Raw genomic sequence first — 25,658 nt, forward strand, 5'->3', positions numbered from 1 at the left:
ATTTAAAGCAACCAGTGACAAAATTCAAACTAGAGACATAGATTTAGCAACTGCTGTGCGGCTTTTACAGTCACTGCTCTCCTACGTTGGCAAGTTACGAGACCAGTTTGCAGAGCTGGAAGAATCAGCATGATCTGTCAGTGCTACACAGGACTATCAGTATGACATTTCACGTAGGAGAAAAAGAAAGAGCTTTGCTGACGAGAGTGGCAACGATGAGGAGGTCGTCTTTACTAATGGCAGTCTAAGATTCAAAGTGTAAACATATTATGTGATTATTGACAAACTCACTTCTTGCCTATCAAAACGGATCAGTGCCTACACAGATGTGTGTGAGCTCTTTGGCGTTTTATTTGACAGGGACTATGATGAGTGCGATGTGCGCGAACGAGCTGCTAGGCTGACAGCCACGTATCCTACAGACCTAGATGCGTCCCTAGCAGACAAGCTCATGCAGTTCACACACTTTGTGTGGAGTGAGACATCCCCTGTTAAAATGTTGCAGATTCTTGAAATAATTGGCCTTAAAACAACATTCCCAAATATATGTTGCACTTAAAATGTTTTTAACTCTGCCCGTCTCAAATTGTGAGGGTGAGAGGTCTTTTTCTGTTTTAAAACGAGTAAAAAATGCATTAAGAACCACTATGACACAGGCAAGACTTTCTGCTCTTTCTTTACTGTCCATAGAAAATGAAGTTGGGGAGGGAATGGATTTTGAAGATATTGTGCACCGGTTTGCATATTTGAAGTCTAGAAGGAAGGCCACTGAGTAATCTTCTATGGAGAACATAATTAACTGTATGTGTTGATGTGAGAAGTTTTAAAAACTATGATAGGTCATTAGGCCTAATAATTCAATTGTTTGTTTCTTCATGAGTTCAGTGTTTTAATGTGAGAAAATAATTCATACGTGTATATGAATTGATATAATATATATGTGTATATGAATTCTATGTGTGTTAATTGTTACTGCTGGAATTGGTTGGAATGGTTACAGGAATTAGTATGTTTTAAAAGTAAAGATAGGTCATTAGGCCTCATAATTGTGTAGTCATAAGTTCAGTCTTTAAGGGAGGCCAGTTGTAAGGTCCATTTGTTTGTAAAATAATAAGGATATATAGTAGTGACGTGATCAACATCAAATGTTGAATTGTGATACAATAAACATGATCTTGACTTTACATGCAACAGTGTAGCCAATGGTTTACTTTTACTCAATACACACTAATTGGCTGCTTCATGGCTGGTGATAATTTTGCATTTTTAAAATGTTCTCTGGTTTTAAGTTAAGGCTTCCCTAGCTCTCTGCTTTATTTCACTGTTGCAGTCAACAGATAATTGATTGGCTACATATTGAAACATTCAATAAGTACTCATCAAGCCACCAAGTTCTGTGAAAGATTCAATGTAAAAGGTTATGCACAGTTGTGCATCTATTTTGTTTTTTGAATGCATGCACTTTATACTGAGGGTATTGTACACACATACATCTCCACTGAGCCATGCAGAAGCCTGATAGTATAGAAGTGTAGGCTATATGATCTTGATGATAGCAACTTTGCGATTGTTTGGTCGGAGGGGGGGGGGGGGGGGGCTTGAGCCTGGTTGCCCAGGGCACAGAAAATTGTTAATCCGGCCCTGAATATAGAGGCTTGTCAACATAAGGGCTACTTTAAACAATGAAAATACTTTATACAATTTAATTAAAAGTCTCCTTGATTCTTTGTGTTTCAAGATGACCTGAAAAACTGATGATAATATTCAGGTACTGCTTTGGAGCAAGGTATACCCTTCATATTTCCTGGCATAGTTGCCCGTTCAAGAATGTCCCACATGCAAAGACACACAGAGATGCAGACAGACTGAACAGTGTCAAGGCTTGGCTACAGTGAGTTTGCTTCCTTGTGTGTGATTCCAGCAGACTACATAGTCTAGGCCTACCTACATAGACTGAAGTCTACTACCCTCTTTTCTACTATTATAGTCTACTACTCTCCTTTATATTACTTTCTACAAAGGATGGTAGGCTGCTCTTATGTGTTCATTGCCATCCTTAAGAGTTGCTAAAGTGTTATATATATATGTATGTATTTTTTTTTTTTTAAATGACAATAAAATCTATGTAGATAAACTATGCTGGGCCTGCTGAACCTATACTTCTTCCACAGATACTGGTCAGGGAAGCATTACTTCTGTCTCTGAAGACCCTTGGGGCTGGTGGGATAAATGCTCTTTGTATAATCTGAGCACCTTCATCCACCACAGGGTAGTCAAAGAACGGATACGCCATAATTGATTGTAACTTGTCTAGACGCTCTGCTTAGTTTCTAAGGCCTTATTTTATGTCAATTAACCAATGGCTTTTGAAAACAGTTAAAGTGACATTATTTCTTAACTTGTTTATTTAAATTAAGATATTTTTTGGAGATGAAGTAAACATGTAAATCATTCATGTCTGCACTTCAAAAAGTCTGAATTTACGTTTCCGAACACGGACTAAAGTGCTTTGCGCGCAGGAATTTACTCGACGGAACTGTCTTTTGAGATTCTGTTTCCGCATGTTTGAAATTATTTGCAACACATATTAGTTTAGCTTGACTTTTAGCCTGACACGGATCAGGCTAGTTCCGAAGTATAAATTACCTTGGTTACGTAACTAGAACTAAAATAAGCCACCTTAATGGAACGGAACTCTCGCTAAAGTAAGTGAGACTTGGCGAAATAAGTCTCGCTTTTCCTTAATCGACGTTGATGGAACACCCCCCTGGCTGAACAGCTAGCTGGTGGGACAATTTTACAACACCAAATAGTATTGCCCGAGGAGTATGTAAACAGAGCAGCGTGGCGGGAGGGAGGGGCAGGAGTGGCGTAACCATGATAACGATTGTCATGTACCCGTGTTAGTGTGGACTAGAGCCATAGTGTGGACGGCAAACATTTGGCGACTGGTCATTAGGGGCAGGTGGGGCAGTGACCCACCTGTTGTCAACAGAAAGAACTGCAACAAAATTGTTATTTTTTAATTCTCGAAGATTACTTCGAATAATTTTCTATCTATGAATATAGCATCTTCCTAAATTGCATATCATTCATTTGTGTTAGGATTTTATTTCATGTTCATTGGTCCCTGCATTGCTGCTTCAGGCTGCGTTCTGCCGATTTGAGTTGTTTAGACATTCTCTGGTAGTAGGCCATAGGCTAATCGTGAAGGTGGGGCTCTGGTGGGGCTAGCCCCTCTCTCACAATGCAATGTACGTTGGACGTGGGAAAGTATTAATACGCATGCTCAGAATGTAATGTAATGTGGATCACACAAATTTGATGCCAAGTGGGACTGAGAGCCGGTAGCCCCACCACTATGGCGTGAAATTAGTGCCAGGAGAGCGAGCTCTGTAAAAACGATTTGTAACTTGCAAAAAAGATTTGTGTCTCTGTAGAAAATTATTCGTGTACTTGCAAAAAAAAGTTTTGTGTCTCCGTAGAAGAAAAAGATTTGTGTACTTGTAAAAAAAAGTTTTGTGTCTCCGTAGAAGAAAAAGATTTGTGTACTTGTAAAAAAAGGTTTTGTGTCTCCGTAGAAGAAGGCGGGAACACTGCTCCCAAAACCATCTAAGCCAATCAATTAATTTATGCGCTTAACTTTCCCAGCCAACATTTGAGATCTATCCAGTGTGTCCAGCTCATGTTTAGTTTAGCATATGGCGAATACACCAAAAAAACGATGTAAAGTTGTGAACGCTTAGTATGATGCTTACCGGCTGCAATTTAGCTGCACATTGTCCAACTAATGCTAGGTTTAATGACTGGTCGTCTAATTAAATATCCGAATACATATTTACATTAAAAAACTATTCAACTTACTACGACTCTTATCCATTAATTTATACTGTTAAGAGTGTGCTAACCGAATAATCTTTAAATGTTGCATTAAAGATACATGCCCATGGATATTTTGAACTACTTACCAAATGACTCGCCATTGAAATCATCAGCATTCTAGTTTTGTTCTTATTCGCTGACGTTCTTTGTGTGATGGACAGACGAAAATGTCCAATGATACTAGACACAGAAATGGCTATATTTGATTGGCTTAGATGGTTTTGGGAGCATTGTTCCCGCCTTCTTCTTCTTCTAAGTACACAAATCTTTTTCTTCTACGGAGACACAAAACTTTTTTTTACAAGTACACAAATCTTTTTTGCAAGTACACAAATCTTGCCTTCTTCTACGGAGACACAAAACCTTTTTTTGCAAGTACACGAATAATTTTCTACAGAGACACAAATCTTTTTTGCAAGTTACAAATCGTTTTTACAGAGCTCGCTCTCCTGGCACTAATTTCACGCCATACACCACAGCGTCATTTCATATTTCAGACCTGATTGGCTGTCTGTCTGTTTGGCGCCAACATTAGTCGGCAAAAAGAAGAGCGTGGTGTATGGAAGCAAATCGTTACCAAAATTCAAATGCATTTCCAGAAATGCATTTGCATTTTAAGAATGTGGCTGCATTATTTGACTCATAAATGAAATTAGTAATCAATCATCCTATTTGCATTTTAATTTTCTTCTTCAAGAGTGCTCAATCTTTCACTTAATTAAAATGAAAAAGAAATAGACATTTGAGATTTAATTTTCAAAACATGCCCCAGCAAATAGATACCAAATTTCAATTTGAAATGTAACATTTGAAAATTCAAATGCATTTCCAGAAATGCATTTTCATTTTAAGAACGTGGCTGCAAAATCGTGACCACAATTCAAATTCAAATGCATTTCCAGAAATGCATTTTCATTTTAAGAACGTGGCTGTAAAATCGTGACCACAATTCAAATTCAAATGCATTTGCAGAAATGCAAAATGAACGAAAAAGCATTCTGAGCAGCGCAGCAGAATGACGTCAGTAGCCGCTCTTCTTCAGCTCCCTGCTGACCGAGCTACCCATCTTGTTCGGTAGGGAGCGGTGTGCACATCTGCATTGCATTACATTGCAAATGTGCCGGGAAATTGATTGAATTGCCGGGTCTTTAGAGGACGCATCACAGACTGAGCAACTTGATGTCAAACAATGACTAAAACAGTGGCAGAGCTACTATTAATGTGTAAATCTGTGACGGCAGAGTATGCAGCCCAGCTCTCTATTACTTTTTCTACTCGGTCACGGGCATCAGACTCAGATATATTATTAGATTCTACCTGTTCAGCTAATTCTAACAGTGTTTGCACAATTTGAGGGAGCGCCATGGTCTGTGATGCGTCCTCTAAAGCAGCGGTCCCCAACTTTTTTTGCGCCACGGACCGCTTTCATGTAAGACATATTTTCACGGACCGGCAGAACGGACTGGGAGGAAAGATAGGCCCTGGACAGCTGCGCTGCTAATGCATGTACATTCTGGGTTTGATGTGATCCTAGTTAGTGACTTCCACACCTAATGCGAGCGCGCGGAGAAAAATAGTTTAGCTGATTTGAGCGAAAAATAGTTTTGGGAGTTTTATGTAAAATAAACAGACGTTTTTTCAATTGACCCATCTTTAAGTTTCTTAGCCTGGTTTTCCATCGTTATATTGTTACTAGTGTCGAACGATCGTGTGGGGACTCGAGGACGCTGACCAGGGTGCTGATCCCCCGGCACAAATATATATAATATAATATTGTTACCCCTCGCTACGCCACCCAACTCACGCCCGGGGTCTTACGAATTTGCATAGGCTACGTGTGCGGAGAACACACGCTTGGCTACGAGTTAGTCTGAGGCTCCCTCCCTCCCGGCAAGGAACCTCCGCACCCAACCAAACCACGATGTCACAGACGCTCACCGGGGGCCTCCGAACGCAAACCTCAAGAGATTTTTTATAGCAGCAAATGTTTATAGGCCCTTTTTTGGGCAACACATCATAGTTTATCGATCACTTATTCCTTGGCTATGTTTCCCTCCCGGTTACAACGCCCTTCCCACCCGATAACAAAAAACGTTCAAGGGCCCTCGTCTGCCCTTATTCCCCCCGATAGTTTATCTGTGAGACGCAACACCGCACCTATCGAGAGAGTATATGTGTCTGAGCAGATGAACACTTCAAGACCCTGTTTCGCGTAAACACCAGCTGGGCAGTTTTCGTGCCTAAATGACTGGTCGCGATTCCCCGGGGAACTCACCTGAGTCTAGGCGTGGGGCGCTGAGTGGATCCCCTGGTCTCGAGCGAGGGGCGCACAAATGGGCGGTAGGGCAACGACTGTCTTTTCAAATTTTTATTGGCAGATTATTGGAACAGAAACAAAAAAGTGAAAAAGTAAAATAAAAAAGGAAACTAAACCTCCTTTACTAAGGCCGATAAAGAAAATAAGAAAACGCGGACCCTGGGTCACTAATAAAACAGCACAACTGACAAAAAGAAGCTCTTTGCTAAAATCAGGCACAGGTGGACACTCTACAAGAAACAGGCTCAGGAAAAAAACCTCGACTGCTCGACTCACGACTCAAGAAGTACAACTCAGAGTCTTCTTTTCACCCCCAACTTTCATTCTTATATCTTTCAATACGGGATGGCCCTGTCTAGACTTTGGGCCATACATGACGCAGGTATCTGTCTACACGTTTCCTGTATTCTCCAAAAAGTCAAATGTGGTTTCATCTATGCAAGCATTTCCTAACCACATCCTCTGCATCTGTCATACTGAAACATTCTGCCTTAAACTTTTACACATTAGCAATTCTACATATCCATTTTAAGATGCACATCTACAAAGTGTTTAAAATTCAAAAAAGGTAAAAAAGGTTCTAAAACATTTGCAAGCTATTTCTTAACATTCTTTAAAATATTATGCAAGCACTTTCTTAAAAACATTTGCCAATGCACATTCTTTCTAATAAAACACATGCGTATGCTAGAGGTCAAAACTCCTCTTGAAAACACCAAACTTGGTATATGTATGCACGGAAAATTGCAAAACCTTTATATATGTATGCAAGTATGTATGTATATGTGCATACATATACCAACTTTTTAATGCACAACTTGGATATACGTATGCACAAAGTCAAACACATTTGCCAAATGCACACTTTTCATTATTAAGCATTATTCTTTTTTTTTTTTTCAAAATTGTTTCTCCAAAGTCCATCAAAACGAAGGCTCCTTCAGGGGCGTTCAACACTAGCTAGCTTTCGATGTGTCAGTCCCACTGTTGTGCGTGACTATAAGCTATGACAGTGACACCCGAAGTGCGTTCCTTATATCCAGTTCAGGCCTATTCCATAATTTTGTTTGATTGCTGTCACGCTTGATGTTGGAAATGGAAGCAGGGTTTTCAGTGCTTTAGTGGCGATCTCAGGATAGCCTTCATCCAAAACACCGATAGAGTTGTTGTCTCAAACAGGCTTCATTGAGTGGTAACTATCACTTGTCATGTATCAAGATGAAGAGACGCGCATGATACCGTTCAATAAAGCCCACAAACTTGCTAAAAAATGAGTAAACACACGTCTTTGCAGAGCTTTTTTGCTCAGGGGAAAAGGCCCGCGGAGAAGGAGAGAATCAGGTCATTTTTCAGAATAAAACGTCTTTCAGACTCTGATAATCAATTAAAAGGAAATAATGTTATTAATTCTTTTTTGTGCGGTACTGGTCCGCGGACCGGTGGGCACCGGTTGGGGAACGCTGCTCTAAAGACCCGGAAATTCAATCAATTTCCCGGCACATTTGCAATGTAATGCAATGCAGATGTGCACACCGCCCCCTACCGAACAAGATGGGTAGCTCGGTCAGCAGGGAGCTGAAGAAGAGCGGCTATTGACATCACTCTGCTGCGCCGCTCAGAATGCTTTTTCGTTCATTTTGCATTTCTGGAAATAAAGTTTTAATTTTCAAATTTGAGTCCAATAATGCAGCCACATTCTTAAAATGAAAAAGCATTTCTGGAAATGCATTTTCATTTTACATTTCAAATTTTACATTTCAAATTGAATGTTGGTATCTATTTGCTGGGGCATGTTTTGAAAATTAAATCTCAAATGTCTATTTCTTTTTCATTTTAATTAAGTGAAAGATTGAGCACTCTTGAAGAAGAAAATTAAAATGGAAATAGGATGATTGATTACTAATTTCATTTATGAGTCAAATAATGCAGCCACATTCTTAAAATGAAAAAGCATTTCTGGAAATGCATTTTAATTTTGGTCACGATTTGCTTCCATACCCCTAACGCCTGGGACACACTGGCTGCGAAGCGCCTGGACGCGCCGCGCAGCGCCACGATCGGCTACGACTGAGCAAAAGCTGTTCACACCAGACGCGCATTTCTCCACGCCGGTCACCAAGCCTTTCTGCGACTCTGAGCTTTCCTTTACGCTGACATGGTACATAAACATGGCATTGGCTATATCCCAGCATTGATCCTTATCTACGTTGTCCTTGTAAAATTGTTGCTGGGGGTCATACAACAATTCCCTGTGCTTTTCAACTTTGAGAATTCATTTGATGCTGACTTTAGAAATCGACTTGGGGGTTCTCTCTCGGTAGGCTATGTCTGCACACGTGTGTGTTGTGTGCAACGCGTGACAACTCGTTTCTCTCAAACAAACAAAACAACTACGGGCATGCTAGCTCAACGGATCGATCTGTTTATTTTCATTCGTTTTCATCAGGGTAACCACATGTAAAGGACGTTCTTTACCAACATTGTGTAATTAAAGTCTACAACTTTACAAATGTTCACCGTAGTCTACAATTAATGGAGTAAAATCTTAATAACATGTTTTTTTATTCAAATATATCAACTAATATGGTGTATTTCATCATCCTGCAGCCGATTTCGCAAGCGTCTCACGAAAAAATTCGACCAGCTGCTGAAACGATCGCGGCGCTTTGCAGCCAGTGTGGTCGGTCCCATTTGATAACATGGGCGCCGAAAGAAAAAAGGAGGCGCTTCCAGGCGCTTCCAGACTTTTCGATCAGTCCTCCGACACCACGACACGATACTTGCTGAGTATAACAGCGCAACAGCGCTAACACAGGCAGGGATACAGTAGCAACGCAAGTGCTAATAAGTATTTAGCTGCTCAGCTCCATGACGCCGGGTAAGAAGGTCTTGTGAAACTGCTCACCAAAAGAACGGAGGGGAACCCACTTGTCTGGCAGATTAAGACTAGCTACGATACTAATGCTGAGGACTGGCTGATATCGCTGTCTTACCAGAACGTCGTATCTATGCGTCGCTGCTAACGTGTGCTGACGTTGTGCACACCCAATAAATTCCAAATTTGTAGGTCGCACATGCGCGAGTGCTTGTACAAAATGCTCGCACTGTCTCAAAAACTGGTCGCAAAATGCGACCATTTGGTCGCAGTCTGGAGCAAGAGTGTATGGCTGCAGCCTACAGCCTCCCGCCTCATGCCCTCCCGCCTCATGCTTCTACTTTTCAAAATAAAAGCTTGCGTCTGGTCTGCTATTTCTCCTTCCTCGCGTCTGGTCCGCTATTTCTCCTTCCTACTTTGGTGTACGTGTTTTTTTTTTTTTGCTAGACTACAAACTAAAAATCCATTCTACGGCTGCAGCCTGGGAGGCCCGGTTGAGTTTAGGCGTCACAACGACGGTTGAGGTTAGGATTAGTTTAAGGCCAGGAGTCGTAGCAGAGGAGAGAGGTTAAGGTCAGCAAGCAGAGTCAAGTAAGAGCAGAGGTCGAGGTTAAGGTTAGGCACAACCACGACGGTTGGGGGACAATGATGGTCGGTACAGCACACCGTGCATTTTGTCACCTGCGGTGTGTTCTTTTTTTTAAAGACACTGATGTGTACCTTAAGGAAAATCACAAAAAGAAACCATCAAAGTCTGCAACCATAAATTTCTCTAACGTTAGCTAATATTCGCTAACAAATGTCAACATAAAATGCTGATGCAGTTTTAAATGAAGGTCATCGCAGGTTTCATCAAATATATGTTAACATCAGGGACAGAACAATAACATACAGAAATCAGCAAACTATATGGATAAAATTGTTAATTTAACAGTTTAAACGTTTTTCAATTTATTGCAACAAACGTGCTCACGAATTTACCTTTAACTCCATCCGTAAAATAATTCGCGATTTAGTATTTTTGAACCTTTGAACTTACCGTTGGACAGCCTGGGCATGAGACGGGAGGGCATGAGACGGGAGGGCATGAGACGGGAGGGCATGAGACGGGAGGGCATGAGACGGGAGGGCATGAGACGGGAGGGCATGAGACGGGAGGGCATGAGACGGGAGGGCATGAGACGGGAGGGCATGAGACGGGAGGGCATGAGACGGGAGGCTGCAGCCATACCCATCTCGTCTGGAGCCCTGTTCAGCCAGTGTTCCCAGCCTGACGACGGATGCAATAGCCGGACTTCGGGCTACTTTGGAGAAAACAATGCATGAGATGGCTCAGGTTAGTGATATACTTAAAGAGCTAGCTACAAGACAGGGATGGAAATTAATTTTTTTGTCCACTGGCCACTGTGGCTGGTGGATTTCAAAATCTACCAGCCACTCAATGTTTTTACCAGCCACTTTCTTGTTTTTAACCGACAATGTGTAACTGCATGTGAAAATTAATACTACAAGATCTACAATACTTCAGCAGTTTATTTAATCTCAGTCTCAATGAAACACTGACACTTTCTCTTTTATACATGCACAAACCACGAACTGATATACATTTCATTAAATGAGTAGGGCATATTAAACAACAAACTAACATTCCTCCACCCATCCTCCCCAATCCCAGTACAGTTTACTCCTGCTCATCAGAATCAGATTCTGAAGTTTCAGAGGTGCTTTCCTGAGCGTTCTTATCTTCTCCGTTTTTCAATTTGAAGCAGTACATCTAACACAGTAGGAATTCTCCCACGACATCCGCTCGCTCCGCTTTGACTAACAAATATGTTTTCTCAGTCCACCATACCCCTTACAAAAAAGAAGTATACTTCTTTTTTGTAAGTATACCTAGTAGAAAACGAGTTTCAAATTCACCACACCACAGAATAATGTATTATTAACTACCCATCCAAATTCGAATGAAAAAAAACACTGACAAGTATGTTAAATTAGGCTTTGAAATCAGCAGTCTTCTCTGTTCGAGACTGGGGGGGCGTGTCGCCTGTAGGAGCTGAAGCTCGGCCCCCTCGCTGGAAGGCGCCGCCTCTCTCAAGTAAGCTACCTACGACCCAGATAATGAACGCCAATGTACGTCAAGCCGAACAAAACGGTATAGAATTAGAATGTATTTGTTCAATGAGTGAAACATACAGATGCATATAAATGAAATATTCCCGTGAGCTGTAACACAGGAGTAAACATTTACAGCTGAGACAGCAGACAGTGAGCTCTCCAACTACTTCTAGCACATAGCTACCATTTCACCAAAATACCATCATTCTACACCGAGTAGCCTAATATCAAGTTAGCGGTTTGCACTAATTATAGCAGAAATACCTCTGGAAAAGTTATCTAGTATAATTATAACAAGCACACAGAACTGAGTGATGAACTGCTGGCGATGGTGGATGGTCCAGGTGCGACCGGAGGATGAACGGCCGGGGGGGGGGGGCGATGCTCAGTACGGCTCCGCGCTGCATGAGAAGCCGTGTGTTGGTGAACCTCGTCTGTCTCTGGTCCATGTTAAAACTGTCCGCCGTGAAATGGTCAGTGGCGCAGAGGCGGCTGTTGGAGTTTATCCGAAGCTTTCCATCAGCGTGGCTCTTCACAAAATCTATCCACCTATTTTTCCTTTCATTATCAACAGGGAACTTAAATGGCGTTGCAGCGCAGCTGGAGTTCTTGCATCCAGGGAAGATGCAGTTGCGGGTGGTGGTAGACATCCTGAAGCTAGCTAGCTAGCTGATGTAAGCTACAATAACAGTACAGCAGGAGGAGCCATTCAGTGATCTGACGTAGATGGGGCGAAATGACGTAGATAGGGCATTTTTTGGCTCCGCCCATTAAAACGTGATCTGAACTCCACATTTCAGTGCGACAAAGTTTTAGCGCTTTGCACATGCTTTCAGGAACTCATTTCACACGTATATAATGTACTTAGAAGCAAAACATGGAATTTACTTTACAGGATCTTTAAAGTATACTAGCAGTCTACTTATTTATATACTATTTTTGTACTTATTTATATACTATTTTTGTACTAAGTAAACTGAATTGGCCCACTTTTTAGGTCACTTAGTACACTTTAAAGTACACTTATAGTGTATTTCAAGGTTTACTTTTGAATACTGTAAAGTAGCCTGTGTAGTGCACTTTCAGTTCATCAAGTATACTTCCTAAAGTACTTAAAAGTATACCTTGGAATACTCTAAAGTAACCTGTGTAGTGCACTTTCAGTTTATGAAGTATACTTCCTAAAGATCCTCAAAGTATACCTTGAAATACTTTTAAGTGCACTTTCAATTAATGTAAGTACTTCAAGAAATAAACGTAATAAATTAAATTTTACTAGTATATTATAATGTTCAGGAGCTCCTCAAACGCCTCAGATTATAAATCACTTAGCGAGAACGGGGGCCCTTGCAAAGTTACACTTCAGTTTCTAGCTGAAAGAAGCTATTCACCGCGCAAGCGTTGACGTTTTCAAGAATCCAGCTCTTCTTATTAAACGTAACAGTAATTTAACTCATGGTTACAATGGTAAACCACCACAACAATGACCACGCAACAAAACACTACATTCTAAGCAGACACATTTAAAAAACGAAACTCATGAAGTTACATTTGTATTTCAAACAAACAAAAACAAAAATGTTAACACTATTTACCGCCTTGCATCATGGGAATTGACCAGCCAATGAGCTACGCTATCTTCATTTTTTCATGTCGTTAATTCGTTCTTCAGTCAGTTTGACAGTATAACCTTCAAATGCATAATGCAACCCTTCTGTTTGCTTCTTTCTCAAGTAGCTTTTTCTTTTTTTCCATTAATACTCAAATTGATAATTATTACTATAAGATTATAGGGCTTCAGAATGTTTTGGCAGTAATTAAGGTTACAGCTTCAGTACCAAAAAAGATTCAATGTGCAATGCATAATAGATTTTCATAGACATGAATAATTAGAATGAGATGGATCTAAAAAATGTACCCTGTAATGTACTTTAAAATTATTTTGACTGTTTTGGCTGTATAATAATAGAAAACGTACATCCTAATCCAGAAGAGGCATACTTCTTAAAAGTATATCAAAAGTGAACTATTTTGTAAGTATACTTCTTAAAAGTATATGAAGAGTGAACTATTTTCTAAGCATACTTCTTAGAAGTATATCAAAAGTGAACTAAAAGTGTACTATCCATATTTTAGTATACTTATAGTATACTTTTATATACTTTTTTGTAAGGGACATTAGACAAGCTCATTTTCAAGCACTTTCAATACAAGATACAGGACATGTTAGAGTTGATATATATATATGGGCAATGTAGAACAGCAGACAGATTTGAAATATGATCTTTTGTTTTAAAGTTATGGCCATTCTAGTGACGCTACAACTGTCATCATACGGCGAAACCAGGTAACATAGCTAGCTACGTTTTTCCAGACATAATATTCGTTACCTAGCTACAAACAAATGCTTTGTAACTGAAGAGTATTTACTTTTTATTGGCGATATTGACAACAGAGGTTAAGGAACTTGTCTTTAATCAAAAGATTCTCAGTTTTCAATTTGAAGCAGTAGATATAGCTTACTGTAGAAAGTCTCCCATTGCATCCTCTCTCTAGCTTCGCTTCGGCTACAGATGGACGACAATGACGATGCATGCATTATTCACGCCTACGGTGTTAATACAGTCTGTAAAAATACCACTTTGACACATTTGCAAGATGATCCGCTGGTTAGATGTAGCATGATCTTATTTACTACCCACAATAGTTCAGCTTTTTTTCAGCAGCATTTTAATCAGATTTAGCTCCAGGTCCTCTCTAAAATACATTTCAGACCTTTTGAAACCTGAGCAAATGACTTTCTACTACATTTTCAAATTCTTCTGAATTAATTCTCTTTTTGCATTTTTCTTCTATTTTCTGTAGTTTTTATGCCTTCGTCCAGCTCCAGCCCCTTTCAAAAATACCTTTCGGGCGCTTTGAAGCTTCAGCTTATAACTTTCTACTAAATTTTTACTATTTTCAGCTTTTTTAGCATGGTCAGCTATCCCCATTCAGGTTTTCAGCATTATCACTGCTGTTTCGCAGGAACAGCCTTTTCTAGTCGTCTTCTTCTTCTATTTCTTCCGTGACACCTTTCAGCGCCTTCAAATCTTCAGCTATCAAAACCGTTCAGCTATCAAAAAATTCCTCAGTTTCAGGCTATGACTGCTATGACTTTTCAGCTTTCTACCTCTTATGTTTGAATTAATATAAATACATATTTTTAACATGGTTTTCCAATTGAGTTATTTTTCCAAATCCTCTCAATCTTCTTCAACTTTCAAATCCTTCTTCTTCCTCAATCTTTCAGCTACGGCCACCATTTAAACTTTAAAATGTTGACAAACATTTTTTTAAATCAGCTTTTCATATCTATTCAACTTTTTTCAATATCACTGATTATGTTTCATGAGTTTTTCAAACCGTTTCTGAGATTTACATGGGTGTGTATGTGGAGAGCCTAGAGTGCTGACTGAAACGCTTATAGTGGAGGGGAGCTTCGAAATCAGTTGGTCGTAGACAGTTGTCTGTGGAATCCAACAGACTTACACATTTGTTCAGAGCCCCACGAAAGCGAGACAAAGTCCAACTCTCGCCCCATAGAGACCAATGCAAATCTGGTGACAAATTCGTCAGAGAAAGCAGAAGGAACAAGATTTTGAAACTGCCGGTAGAGTCGTATTTCTGTCCGCACAGACATATAAAGAATATCTCTGGTTTCGGCAGAGTCTTGGGTCTTGGAAAATATCCGTATTTTTTTGATTGGACGTATAGTTTTGCGTCTGGGTTAACTTGTTTGAGGTGTGGATTCTAGGTAAATTTCTGTTATTCTCTCGCCTTCAGCGCGTTAGCAATCATAGCTGCACCATCACCGTGGCAACCACACAGACACGCCACTCAGTCTCTTACACAGGTGATTGGTATTAGCTGATTAGTGGAGTCACAAGACAGAGCTATTCAGTCAACTCGTCTCATTAAAAGACTAAGAGCACTATAATTTCAGCTACTAAAACGAATTTTCTACTTCTACTACTTCTACAGTTTAACAGTTTAACTTTCAGCTTCTCCCGCATTGTATTTCAGCTCTTAGCATTGTTAGATGATGCAGTTCGGTTTCCACACTGCCTCTTTTGTCGACTCACACATTTTTGAAATTCATTTCAGCTTGCGGGTATTTTCTCATTTCTGTATTTTCAGCAATTAAAAAAAAAATATTTCAGCTTTCAGCATTCCAACTAGTTAGTCAGTGCTATTGTCTTGAGAAATAACCCTTTTTTCCCTCTTCTGTTTTTCCTTTTTATCTAATGCAAGCCACTTTAAAATACTTTTCATAGATCTTCTGCTATTATCATTTGTAATGACTCAGTAGCTAATAAGAATATGACCACAGATCATATTCTTATTCATCGTTTTTGGAGGTGACCCTGGTTTTACTTTACATATGTGGACCATTTCTGTTAATATAGGGCTTAAATATTTGGGTTAGGAGGATTTAAAGGTAGCCACTGGATAAGCGCCTCATGGACCAGATCAAGGGAGCGGTTTCCCCTATGGAGCTGGATGGACAGACTTCAAGGGGGACTGTGGGCGAAGATAGGGTGGTAGTGTTATTTACCCTAGGTTCAAGGGTATGTTCATGTTATGTTTGACTGTGTGTTGTTGTTTGACTTTGACAGTTTATGGGCTTTTGTTTTTGAAGATGCTGTCTCCATAGTTTTTTTGTTTTTCTCCCCTTGTCTTTTCTGGTGGGTGGTGGCAATATGTCATGATGGAGTATTATGTCTATGACTACACAGGGTAATAGTAACAGTCATATTAAAGTAATTTCCTGGAATGTAAATGGGACACAGAATCCTACCAAGTTGAAAAAATGTCTGCTGTATCTAAAATCAAGGCAGGCAGATGTGGCGCTTTTACAGGAGACTCGTATGAGAAACTCAGAAGCATTAAAACTCCGGAAGGACTGGGTGGGCCAGGTCTTTCATTGTTCATTTGATAGTAAGAAACGAGGTGTCGCAATACTGGTGCACAAGAAATTGACGTTTGTTTTGCTTAAGGAGCACAAGATGACGAAGGGAGGGTTGTATGTACTGAATCTGTAATCAATGAAAGTTCAATCAATGAAAATTAACATATGTAATATCTATGCCCCTAATGAGGATAACCCTGACTTTTTCCACAAAACCAATGCACTTCTTGGGACATTGGATGATGGATGTACAATACTTGGAGGGGACTTTAATCAGATGCCAGACCCCGTATTGGATAGATCTAAGTATTCTCAGACACTATCTAAGGGTTGAGTAGCATTGTGTCAACTCTAGGAGGACCTTGGTATGGTAGACATTTGGAGGCTGGTGAATCCTACTAAGAGGGAATATACCTTTTACTCACATAATCATAAATCACACAGTAGAATCGATTATTTTGTAATTTCTAAAGACCTGGTTGAATCAGTAATTGATAGTACAATAGGTGTCATAGCACTAACTGATCATGCACCAGTAGAGCTGTGTGTATCTATTTGCATGGAAAACTTCAAGAGTAATAGATGGAGACTCAATGTATCTCTCTTACAAAACACAGTATTTAAACAGTCGATCTCGGATGATCTTACAAGCTTTTTTCAGATTAATATTGGTTCTGTCTCAAGACTGGGCACAGTATGGGAGGCTTCAAAGGCATATATCAGAGGCAAAATCATTGCTGAAGCATTGAAAAGGAAGAAACAAGATAGGGTAACAATCAGTCAGCTGGAGAATAAGATAAAACAAAAAGAGAGAGTTGTCGGAAAGCTATAGTGAAGATTTGTTGAAACAGGTGTGTGAGAGTATAGCCTGAATTATATATACTGCAAGAAGGCGGAGTATGCCATGTTCAGGCTTAAGGCCAGCTTCTACGAAAAAGGCCGGCAAACTGTTGGCTAGACAATTGAAAAACGGGAGACTGCAAGTACAATTCCTGGTATTAAAGGAAGTACTGGAAAGATAAGATAAGGAAATTAATCAGGTGTTTTGTGCGGATTTTTACAAAAATCTCTACATGTCAGATACAGTTTTTGGCTCTGAAAAATGGTTTTCCAGGATTCAGCTACCTAGTCTGTCGCAAGACCTCTTCCTCTCTACACCAAGTGTAGAGAGGAAGAGGTTATAAAAGCCATTCTGTCAATGCAGTCAGGTAAAACTCCAGGATCAGATGGCTTTTCTGTTGAGTATTACAAATTGTTTATTGATATTCTAGCGCCGTACACAAAAGTGTACTCTGAATCATTATCGGCTGGTCAACTGCCTAACACTCTTAATGAATCAGTCATTTCTGTCATTCTTAAGAAGGGAAAGGATTCTCTAGATCCGGCTAGCTACCGACCCATTAGTCTGGCTAATGTAGACTATAAAATTCTCACTAAAGTTCTGGCTAACCGGTGCGAAAAGATTATTCCTTATATTATAGACCCAGATCAGGTGGGTTATGTAAAGGGGAGGTCTTCCTCTGACAAAGTTATGAAGTGTTGGATGAGGGAGCTGTCATAGTACACGGCTTAAAGGGAAGGCGTTCTCTCTGGAAGAAGTCACGTGGCCGTGTGCATTGCTTTTTGCCGTGGTGGATCGTATGATCCATGTTTTACCTCTTGGGATGCTTAAGAATAGGGTGCACGCGCAATTAGCTTGACTACTTAAATCTGACTTGAATTAGTAGTAGTGCATGAGCTGAAATTGGCCTTTATGGAACCGCTTTAGCCGCGCTTGACTAATTAAACTAATTCAAGGGAGGTTTGGGACTTTTAAGTCCAGCTTTTTTGAGCTGCCTTTATGGAACAGGCCTTAGGACTACAGATTTCCTACCGCTCAACACATGTCAGTCCCCCCAGGATTTTGCGGGCCTTTTTTGTGATAGTTGCAGGCTAAAATTCCTGATTTCGGGGGAGCTTTTCCAAAAAGTTGCGATGAAAGTTGCGGTGTTTTTTAGGTGTTTGTTGCGATGAAATTGCGGGAGCAAGTGAAAGTTGCGATAAAAAGTTGCGAATTTCCCTCTTTGTAATTTTAATTGTTATTGGTTGAAAATTAAGTAATTAACAAACATTCATCAAAGAATAAAACCATTGAGAAATGGTCCCCTAAATAACCTTACTAACATGCCAGTTTTCATCATATCCCATTTTTAATCCTTATCCAACCAGGATTTACATTAGCATGCATTGAAGGGAGGAATCTCCCTTTTTTTAACAAAAAAGATTGAAATCTCTATCTGTCTGCAATACCGCTCTCGGCCTCTACGCAACTCGGCGCTCTCACGCTTGCCAGGCATAGACAGTAGAAGAAAGCACACACAGCAATTGACTGGTTGGGCAACCCTGGATACAGGACTGTTAACGGTGTGTTTATCACCTGGAAGTCTCTAGAAATCTGGCACCTTATTGAACGAAATTAAAGAGTGAAAGAGTTCACAGACACCAGAATGAACGTGTTCACAGTATCGTTCATCAGGCAGTAATACAGTACGTTCAGTTCACGTTCACCAAAATTATCAACGAGTTCATGAACTTTCGTTCAATGAACGCGTTCAGGCGCAACACTGGATTTAACCCCTACTGGAGAGAGTTGTGGGAGACGACGATGATTGGTCAAAGTTGCGGGAAAATTGCGGTGATTGGTTAAAATTGCAACGTCGTGCTGAATTCGCGGGGAATTGTTGAATTCGCGTGAATTGGTGCGATCGCAACATCGCGAATTCCTGGAGGGTCTGACATGTATTTATTTTTCCATTTTCAATTTACCTCACGTGGGCCGGACTGGGACAGCCCGCGGGCCTGGACTGGGACAGCCCGCTGGCCGGGTGTGGCTCGCGGGCTGTAAAATGCCCAGATCTGCTCTAAACTGTGCTGTCTACTGGCTGGAAGCCTCTTTCGACTAACTTTGTGTTATTGTTTATGTTGCTGATGTTGTTGTTGTTCCAGGCAAGCAGTGGAGTCAAACAGTGGAACAAGAGGTGGTTTGTCCTGACTGACGGATGCCTTTTCTATTACAAAGGTCAGTTCCACATCTAGTATTCTCTATACACAGAGCCTGCTGTTACAATTGTCACATTTATTTGGCATTGAACATTTGTCTTATTACCATTAATTATTGTGGTGATTTCATAATTTAACATTGGATCAAACCTCATAGAAATTGCTTACGACTTTGTTGTTGCAGCACTATGGGTTCAAACAGTACTTTGAACCCAGACTAATCATTCCAAACTCACTAATCAGGTTCCTCAACCGTATGTTGGCCTTGACACTATGTAATTGTTGTTGTTACATTCCTGTGAAACCCAATTCAAATGCTCTTGGGAGTTTGAGGACATGTGCAATTTCATCTTTGTGATACTGGAATGCAGATGTGTGAATGCAGACAGTCTCATCTCATCCTCATCCCATAGTGTCAGGGATGAGGATTATTATCCTGCGTTGTGTTTATTGAATAATGAGGATGACATTGTATAGAGAAAAAATGTTGTTGATGTTACAGTTCCTAGCAATGTCAATGATGTTACAGTCTCAGACTTTCTATCAGGGGGGTATTCCAGAAACCGGGTTTAGTGATAAACCTGAGTTGGTTAACCCTTAGATGAGCCAAACTCTGGGTTTTCCATTCCAAAAAGAGAGGTAATGCAAACTGTGGGTCAGTATCCATGGTAACTGACTTTAAACTTAACCTGCTCGCTGGCAGATTTTCCTTAACAAACTATTTCTACCTTTTTTCTACCTATCCCCTCCCACTTTCTGAGCCTGATGCAGTTGGCAGAGATGGGGTGTCCTTTCCTGGTTCAGCCGACCGATCTCAAACAAAATTTAATTTGCTTAGCCTTACCTAAGGAGAGGATTATAATACCGCGATTAGATGTGCTTTCATTCACTGATGAATTCCTAAGTGAACTTAACTGTTTTCCATCACATTCCATAATTTATTTTAGCAACATTCTCAGCCCTTACATCGCTAATGTTGTACACTGTGGACGTGTGCACTCAGAACCGACCAAATGCTTTTTTTTAAAGGTCCCATGACATGAAATTTCACTTTAGGAGGTTATTAACATTAATATGCGTTCCCCTAGCTTGCCTTTGGTCCCCCAGTGGCTAGACATTTTGATAGGTGTTAACCAAGCTCTGGGTATTCTTCTCCGCGTTTGAGTAAATGAAAGCTCAAACTCTCCGATTTGAAAATGTTCCTCTTATGTCGTCATAAGAGGAAAGGTTACCTATGGAGTTAGATTAGTTTCATAATTCACAAATAAATGTAACGCGATTCACAAATGTATTTAGTGATTCACAAACAAATGCAACGCGATTCACAAATGTATTCCATCCATCCATCATCTTCCGCTTGTCCGGGGGTCGGGTCGCGGGGGCAGCAACCTAAGCAGGGAGGCCCAGACTTTCCTCTCCCCGGCCACTTCCACCAGCTCTTCCTGGGGGACCCCGAGGCGTTCCCAGGCCAGCCGAGAGACATAGTCCCTCCAGCGTGTCCTGGGTCTTCCCCGGGGCCTCTTCCCAGTGGGACGTGCCCAGAACACCTCACCAGGGAGGCGTCCAGGAGGCATCCTTATCAGATGCCCGAGCCACCTCAACTGGCCCCTCTCGACGCGGAGGAGCAGCGGTTCTACTCTGAGCCCCTCCCGGATGACCGAGCTTCTCACCCTATCTCTAAGGGAGAGCCCGGACACCCTGCGGAGAAAACTCATTTCGGCCGCTTGTATTCGCAATCTCGTTCTTTCGGTCACTACCCACAGTTCGTGACCATAGGTGAGGGTAGGAACGTAGATCGACTGGTAAATAGAGAGCTTCGCCTTTCGACTCAGCTCCTTCTTCACCACAACGGACCGATGCAGAGCCCGCATCACTGCGGACGCCGCACCGATCCGCCTGTCGATCTCGCGCTCCATCCTTCCCTCACTCGTGAACAAGACCCCGAGATACTTGAACTCCTCCGCTTAGGACAAGATCTCCTCCCCGACCCGGAGATTGCACTCCACCTTTTTCCGGTCGATAACCATGGCCTCAGATTTGGAGGTGCTGATTCCCATCCCAGCCGCTTCGCATTCGGTTGCGAACCGCTCCAGTGAGAGCTGGAGGTCATGGCCCGATGAAGCCAACAGGACCACATCATCCGCAAAAAGCAGCGACCCGATCCTGAGGTCCCCAAACCGGACCCCCTCAACGCCCTGGCTGCGCCTAGAAATTCTGTCCATATAAGTTATGAACAGAATCGGTGACAAAGGGCAGCCCTGGCGGAGTCCAACCCTCACCGGGAACAAGTTCGACTTACTACCGGCAATGCGGACCAAACTCTGGCACCGGTCGTACAGGGACCGAACAGCCCCGATCAGGGAGTCCGGTACCCCGTACTCCCGGAGCACCCCCACATGAGGGACACGGTCGAACGCCTTTTCCAAATCCACAAAACATGTGTAGACTGGTTGGGCGAACTCCCATGCACCCTCCAGAACCCTGCCGCTGGTCCACAGTTCCACGGCCAGGACGAAAACCACATTGCTCCTCCTGAATCCAAGGTTCGACAATCCGACGGACCCTCCTCTTCAGCACCCCTGAATAGACTTTCCCAGGGAGGCTGAGGAGTGTGATCCCCCTAAAGTTGGAGCACACCCTCCGGTCCCCCTTTTTAAAGAGGGGAACCACCACCCCGGTCTGCCAGTCCAGAGGCACTGTCCCTGATGTCCACGCGATGTTGCAGAGTCGTGCCAACCAAGACAGCCCTACAACATCCAGAGCGTTAAGGAACTCCGGGCGGACCTCATCCACCCCAGGGGCCTTGCCACCACGGAGCTTTTCAACCACCTCGGCGACCTCAGCCCCAGAGATAGAAGGGCCCCCCCCAATGTCCCCAGACTCTGCCTCCACGTCGGAACGCGTGTTGGTGGGATTAAGGAGGTCTTCAAAGTATTCCTTCCACCGATCCAGGACGTCCCCCATCGAGGTCAGCAGCGCACCATCCCCACCATATACAGCGTTGACAGTGCACTGCTTCCCCCTCCTGAGTCGCCGGATGGTGGTCCAGAACCTTTTCGAAGCCGTTCGGAAGTCATTCTCCATGGCCTCGCCGAACTCCTCCCACGCCCGGGTTTTTGCCTCCGCGACCGCCAAAGCCGCATTCCGCTTGGCCTGCCGGTACACATCAGCTGCCTCTGGAGTCCTACCAGCCAACAAAGTCCGATAGGCCTCCTTCTTCAGCTTGACGGCTTCCCTCACCTCCGGCGTCCACCACCGAGTCCGAGGGTTAACGAAATACAAATGTATTTCGTGATTCACAAATAAATGTAACGCGATTCACATGTATTTCGTGATTCACAAACAAATGACCCCATTACATTTGTTTGCAACCTGACGATCACGAGTTACAAATTGGATGAACACATTTACATTTAGTCATTTAGCAGACACTCTTATCCAGAGCGACTTACAGTAAGTACAGGGACATTCTCCCCGAGGCAAGTAGGGTGAGGTGCCTTGCCCAAGGACACAACATCATTTTTCACAGCCGGGAATCGAACCAGCAACCTTCAGATTACTAGCCCAATTCCCTAACCGCTCAGCCACCTGACTCCGACACGAGTTACAAATCCCTGCATTTGTGTGTGGATTTTTGGAACTTTCCTGACGCGCTTAAATTCACAAATGCATTTTTTCTAAAATATATTCTCTGCAGCCTATCAGATGTCTCTTCCAATTTTAGCCAATCACAGCTAGCTTGCTAAACGTTAGCCTAGGAAACACTTAAAATGACTAAACATGGATCCTGCGATTCTCAAGAATATTCAATCACGTATGATAATCGGTTTAATAAGATTAACAAGCAATATTTCACCTACATGCTACCAGACGACATTGCTCCTGATCTCAAGGAGACAATGTCTATTATTATGGCAGGTTGTTGTAGTCCACATAGACACGTTAATGTGATTGGCTAAATACAGTACAATCAACATTATTCCCCCTTGAGACCATGCACCCATCTGCAAATAAATTTCAAGATTAGCCTTCATAATCTTTTGCCCTAAGTACACCATCTCATGGTCAGTATTTTGCACTTGCTTCATGAGATGCAGTTTGTACAACTCCTGGTAATTGGGAATACATTAGATCATATTAAATTCCACAATTCTACATGCAGAATTCACCTGCCATTAACTGAACATCTCACTGTGTGCAGCTATGCAGGCTGATGGACCGCCCTTCCTGGCAATGCCCATCCAGGCTCTGTTCAACAGGATCCGAGTGTGCAATTCATTTTTCCATTCATTATTCTCATCACTTCAGTGTACATTTAAAACTGACAATTCCACACAAGACTGTAAATAAAAGTACATGGGCAGAGAACTACCAGTAGCTTCCATATATGTAGGCCTCTCCATCCCTCTCTGCGGCAGCAGTCAACATCTCTTCATCATAATCATCATCCTGTCATGAAAAGCATTATGTTGGGGGTTACTGCTACAACAAGTTCAAATAGGCACAGATATTTACTTTGTATCATGTCAAATATAATTTTAACCAAAGTGACAAATGCCTCTAATCACAAGCTTATAGGCCTAAGCAAAATATGCCTTACCTGTTCGTAGGCGCTTTGCACCTGTGGGATGCACCTACGTGAACATGATATTTTATTCAATTACATTCCATAACTGTTTTACCTGTAATATTAACAGACAGTGTGGTTAAATGTTCAATGTATGAACTAGGCTACTGCTGATATGTATAACTGGAAGACCTAAACGCACAACACACACAAGTATGATTGTGTGACAAAGCTTTTATGGCTAAGAGAGAGTGAGTGTGGTTGAAGTGGTGACGTCTGGTTGATGGTCGAGCGTGTTGAGTACTAGTAGCGGAGGAACAGAAGTTAGGGAGAGTTGATCTGCAGGCAGACGGCGAAATGTGAGGTCAGTGATTCAACAAACTGGCAATGAGTGGATGACAGTCTGGGGTTTAAATGCTGTGGTGCTGATGTGGGTTGAGTTAACAGGAGGGAGTGAAGACATGGAATGGAGAGCCGGGGCTTGGAATACACTCAACAAAGATCCGGCCTTGCGAAGGCCTGGGACGTAACAACTGCATTCAAATGTATGCATTGACTCGACCAGCAATTGTCTCCCAAGCCAATTTACATTTAGTCAACTTACAGTATGTACAGGGACATTCTCCCCGAGGCAAGTAGGGTGAAGGACAGAACTTCATTATGCACGGCCGGGAATTGAACCAACAACCTTCTGATCAATAGCCCGACTCCGCTCAGCCATCTGACCCCCTCTCAATTACCTCTCCTTCGCTGCTACAGCCGTGTTGCTTTTTCCGGAATATGTGCTCAGATTCACCATAACTACATACTAACACTTTAAACTGAAGTGGGGTGAAGTAGGAGGACGTTTTTTGTTGCCAGGTGCGATTGTAGATCCTAGTATTGACATTCCATTGATGTTGGCTTTTTATAGACCTCATTCACACGCTTAACTCAGAGTGGACATACTCCAAGTTTATTGAACTAATTCAAATTAGCTGTTCTAGAACTGAAAAGTCAGGGTAAATCAGAGTTCAGGGTTAGGCTCACAGTTTGTAAAACCCGCTTTTCTGGAATACAGAAGGCCTGTTCCATAAAGGCCGCTCAAAAAACCTGGATTTAAAATCCCAAACCTGACTTGAATTAACCTTAACAAGTCAGTCGGGGCTAAAGCGGTTCCATAAAGGCCAATTCTAGTTCACGCAATCCGACTAATTCAAGTCAGATGCAAGAAGATAATTGCGCGTGCACCCTATTCTTAAGCAGCCCGAGAGGTAGAACATGTATCATATCGATCCACCACGGCAAAACGCAATGTTCACGGCCACGTGACTTCTTCCAGAAAGAACGTTCCCTTTAAAGGGGTCATTGACTGATTTCATAGGGTATTTCACACTGTTCCTTAAGGTCTCCGAATAGGGTATGTAACATTGGTTGGGCTGAAAATGGCACTGTTCTATGCGCCCTGATGCACCCTGTGAAATAGCCCTGGAATAAAACGAGAGGTTTTCTCCCTTTTATCATATGTTCATGAATATATAGATGAGCTGGGCGCTGATTCGTTGGTTTACAACGAGCGAAGCTGCAGAGCAAAGACGCCACATAGCCAACATGCATCGTGAATTGTAGATGTACATGACAACACTCAGGGGCGGTCTTTCCTACAGGCGGTATAGGCGTTCGCCTAGGGCACCACTCAGAGGGGGGGGGGGGAAATAATATCTCCAACCAATATTTTGACATTAAACATTTGACATGATTAAAATAGGCCCGCACATATAAAGCCAATAGCCAGTGCAACAACACTAAATTTTATGTTTGTTCATCGTTGCGATCGTTTATTTGATCCTTTATTACCTTTATTTGAAAGAAATGCAGTCTTGCAGGGCAAAATAGCGTTTGAAAGTTGCAATTCCGTTTTCGTTCCGTA

General features: G+C 42.0%; 1 protein-coding gene across 10 annotated transcripts in view; it reads left to right on the plus strand.

The window, feature by feature from the left end:
* The window catches only part of plekha6 (pleckstrin homology domain containing, family A member 6), a 300,812-nt gene that overhangs the window by 140,955 nt on the left and 134,199 nt on the right, over window positions 1-25,658 (plus strand). For all 10 annotated transcript variants that reach the window (XR_009929718.1, XR_009929719.1, XR_009929712.1 and 7 more), the window contains one exon: window positions 19,129-19,201. Coding sequence is in view for 2 of the 10 variants with exons in the window: in XM_062456283.1 (XP_062312267.1) it covers window positions 19,129-19,201 (73 nt within the window). In the remaining 8 variants the exon portion in view is untranslated. The remainder of the gene's footprint in view (window positions 1-19,128; window positions 19,202-25,658) is intronic.

Source organism: Osmerus eperlanus, chromosome 1 (assembly GCF_963692335.1).
Source record: "Osmerus eperlanus chromosome 1, fOsmEpe2.1, whole genome shotgun sequence".
NCBI classification, from domain to species: Eukaryota; Metazoa; Chordata; class Actinopteri; order Osmeriformes; family Osmeridae; genus Osmerus; species Osmerus eperlanus.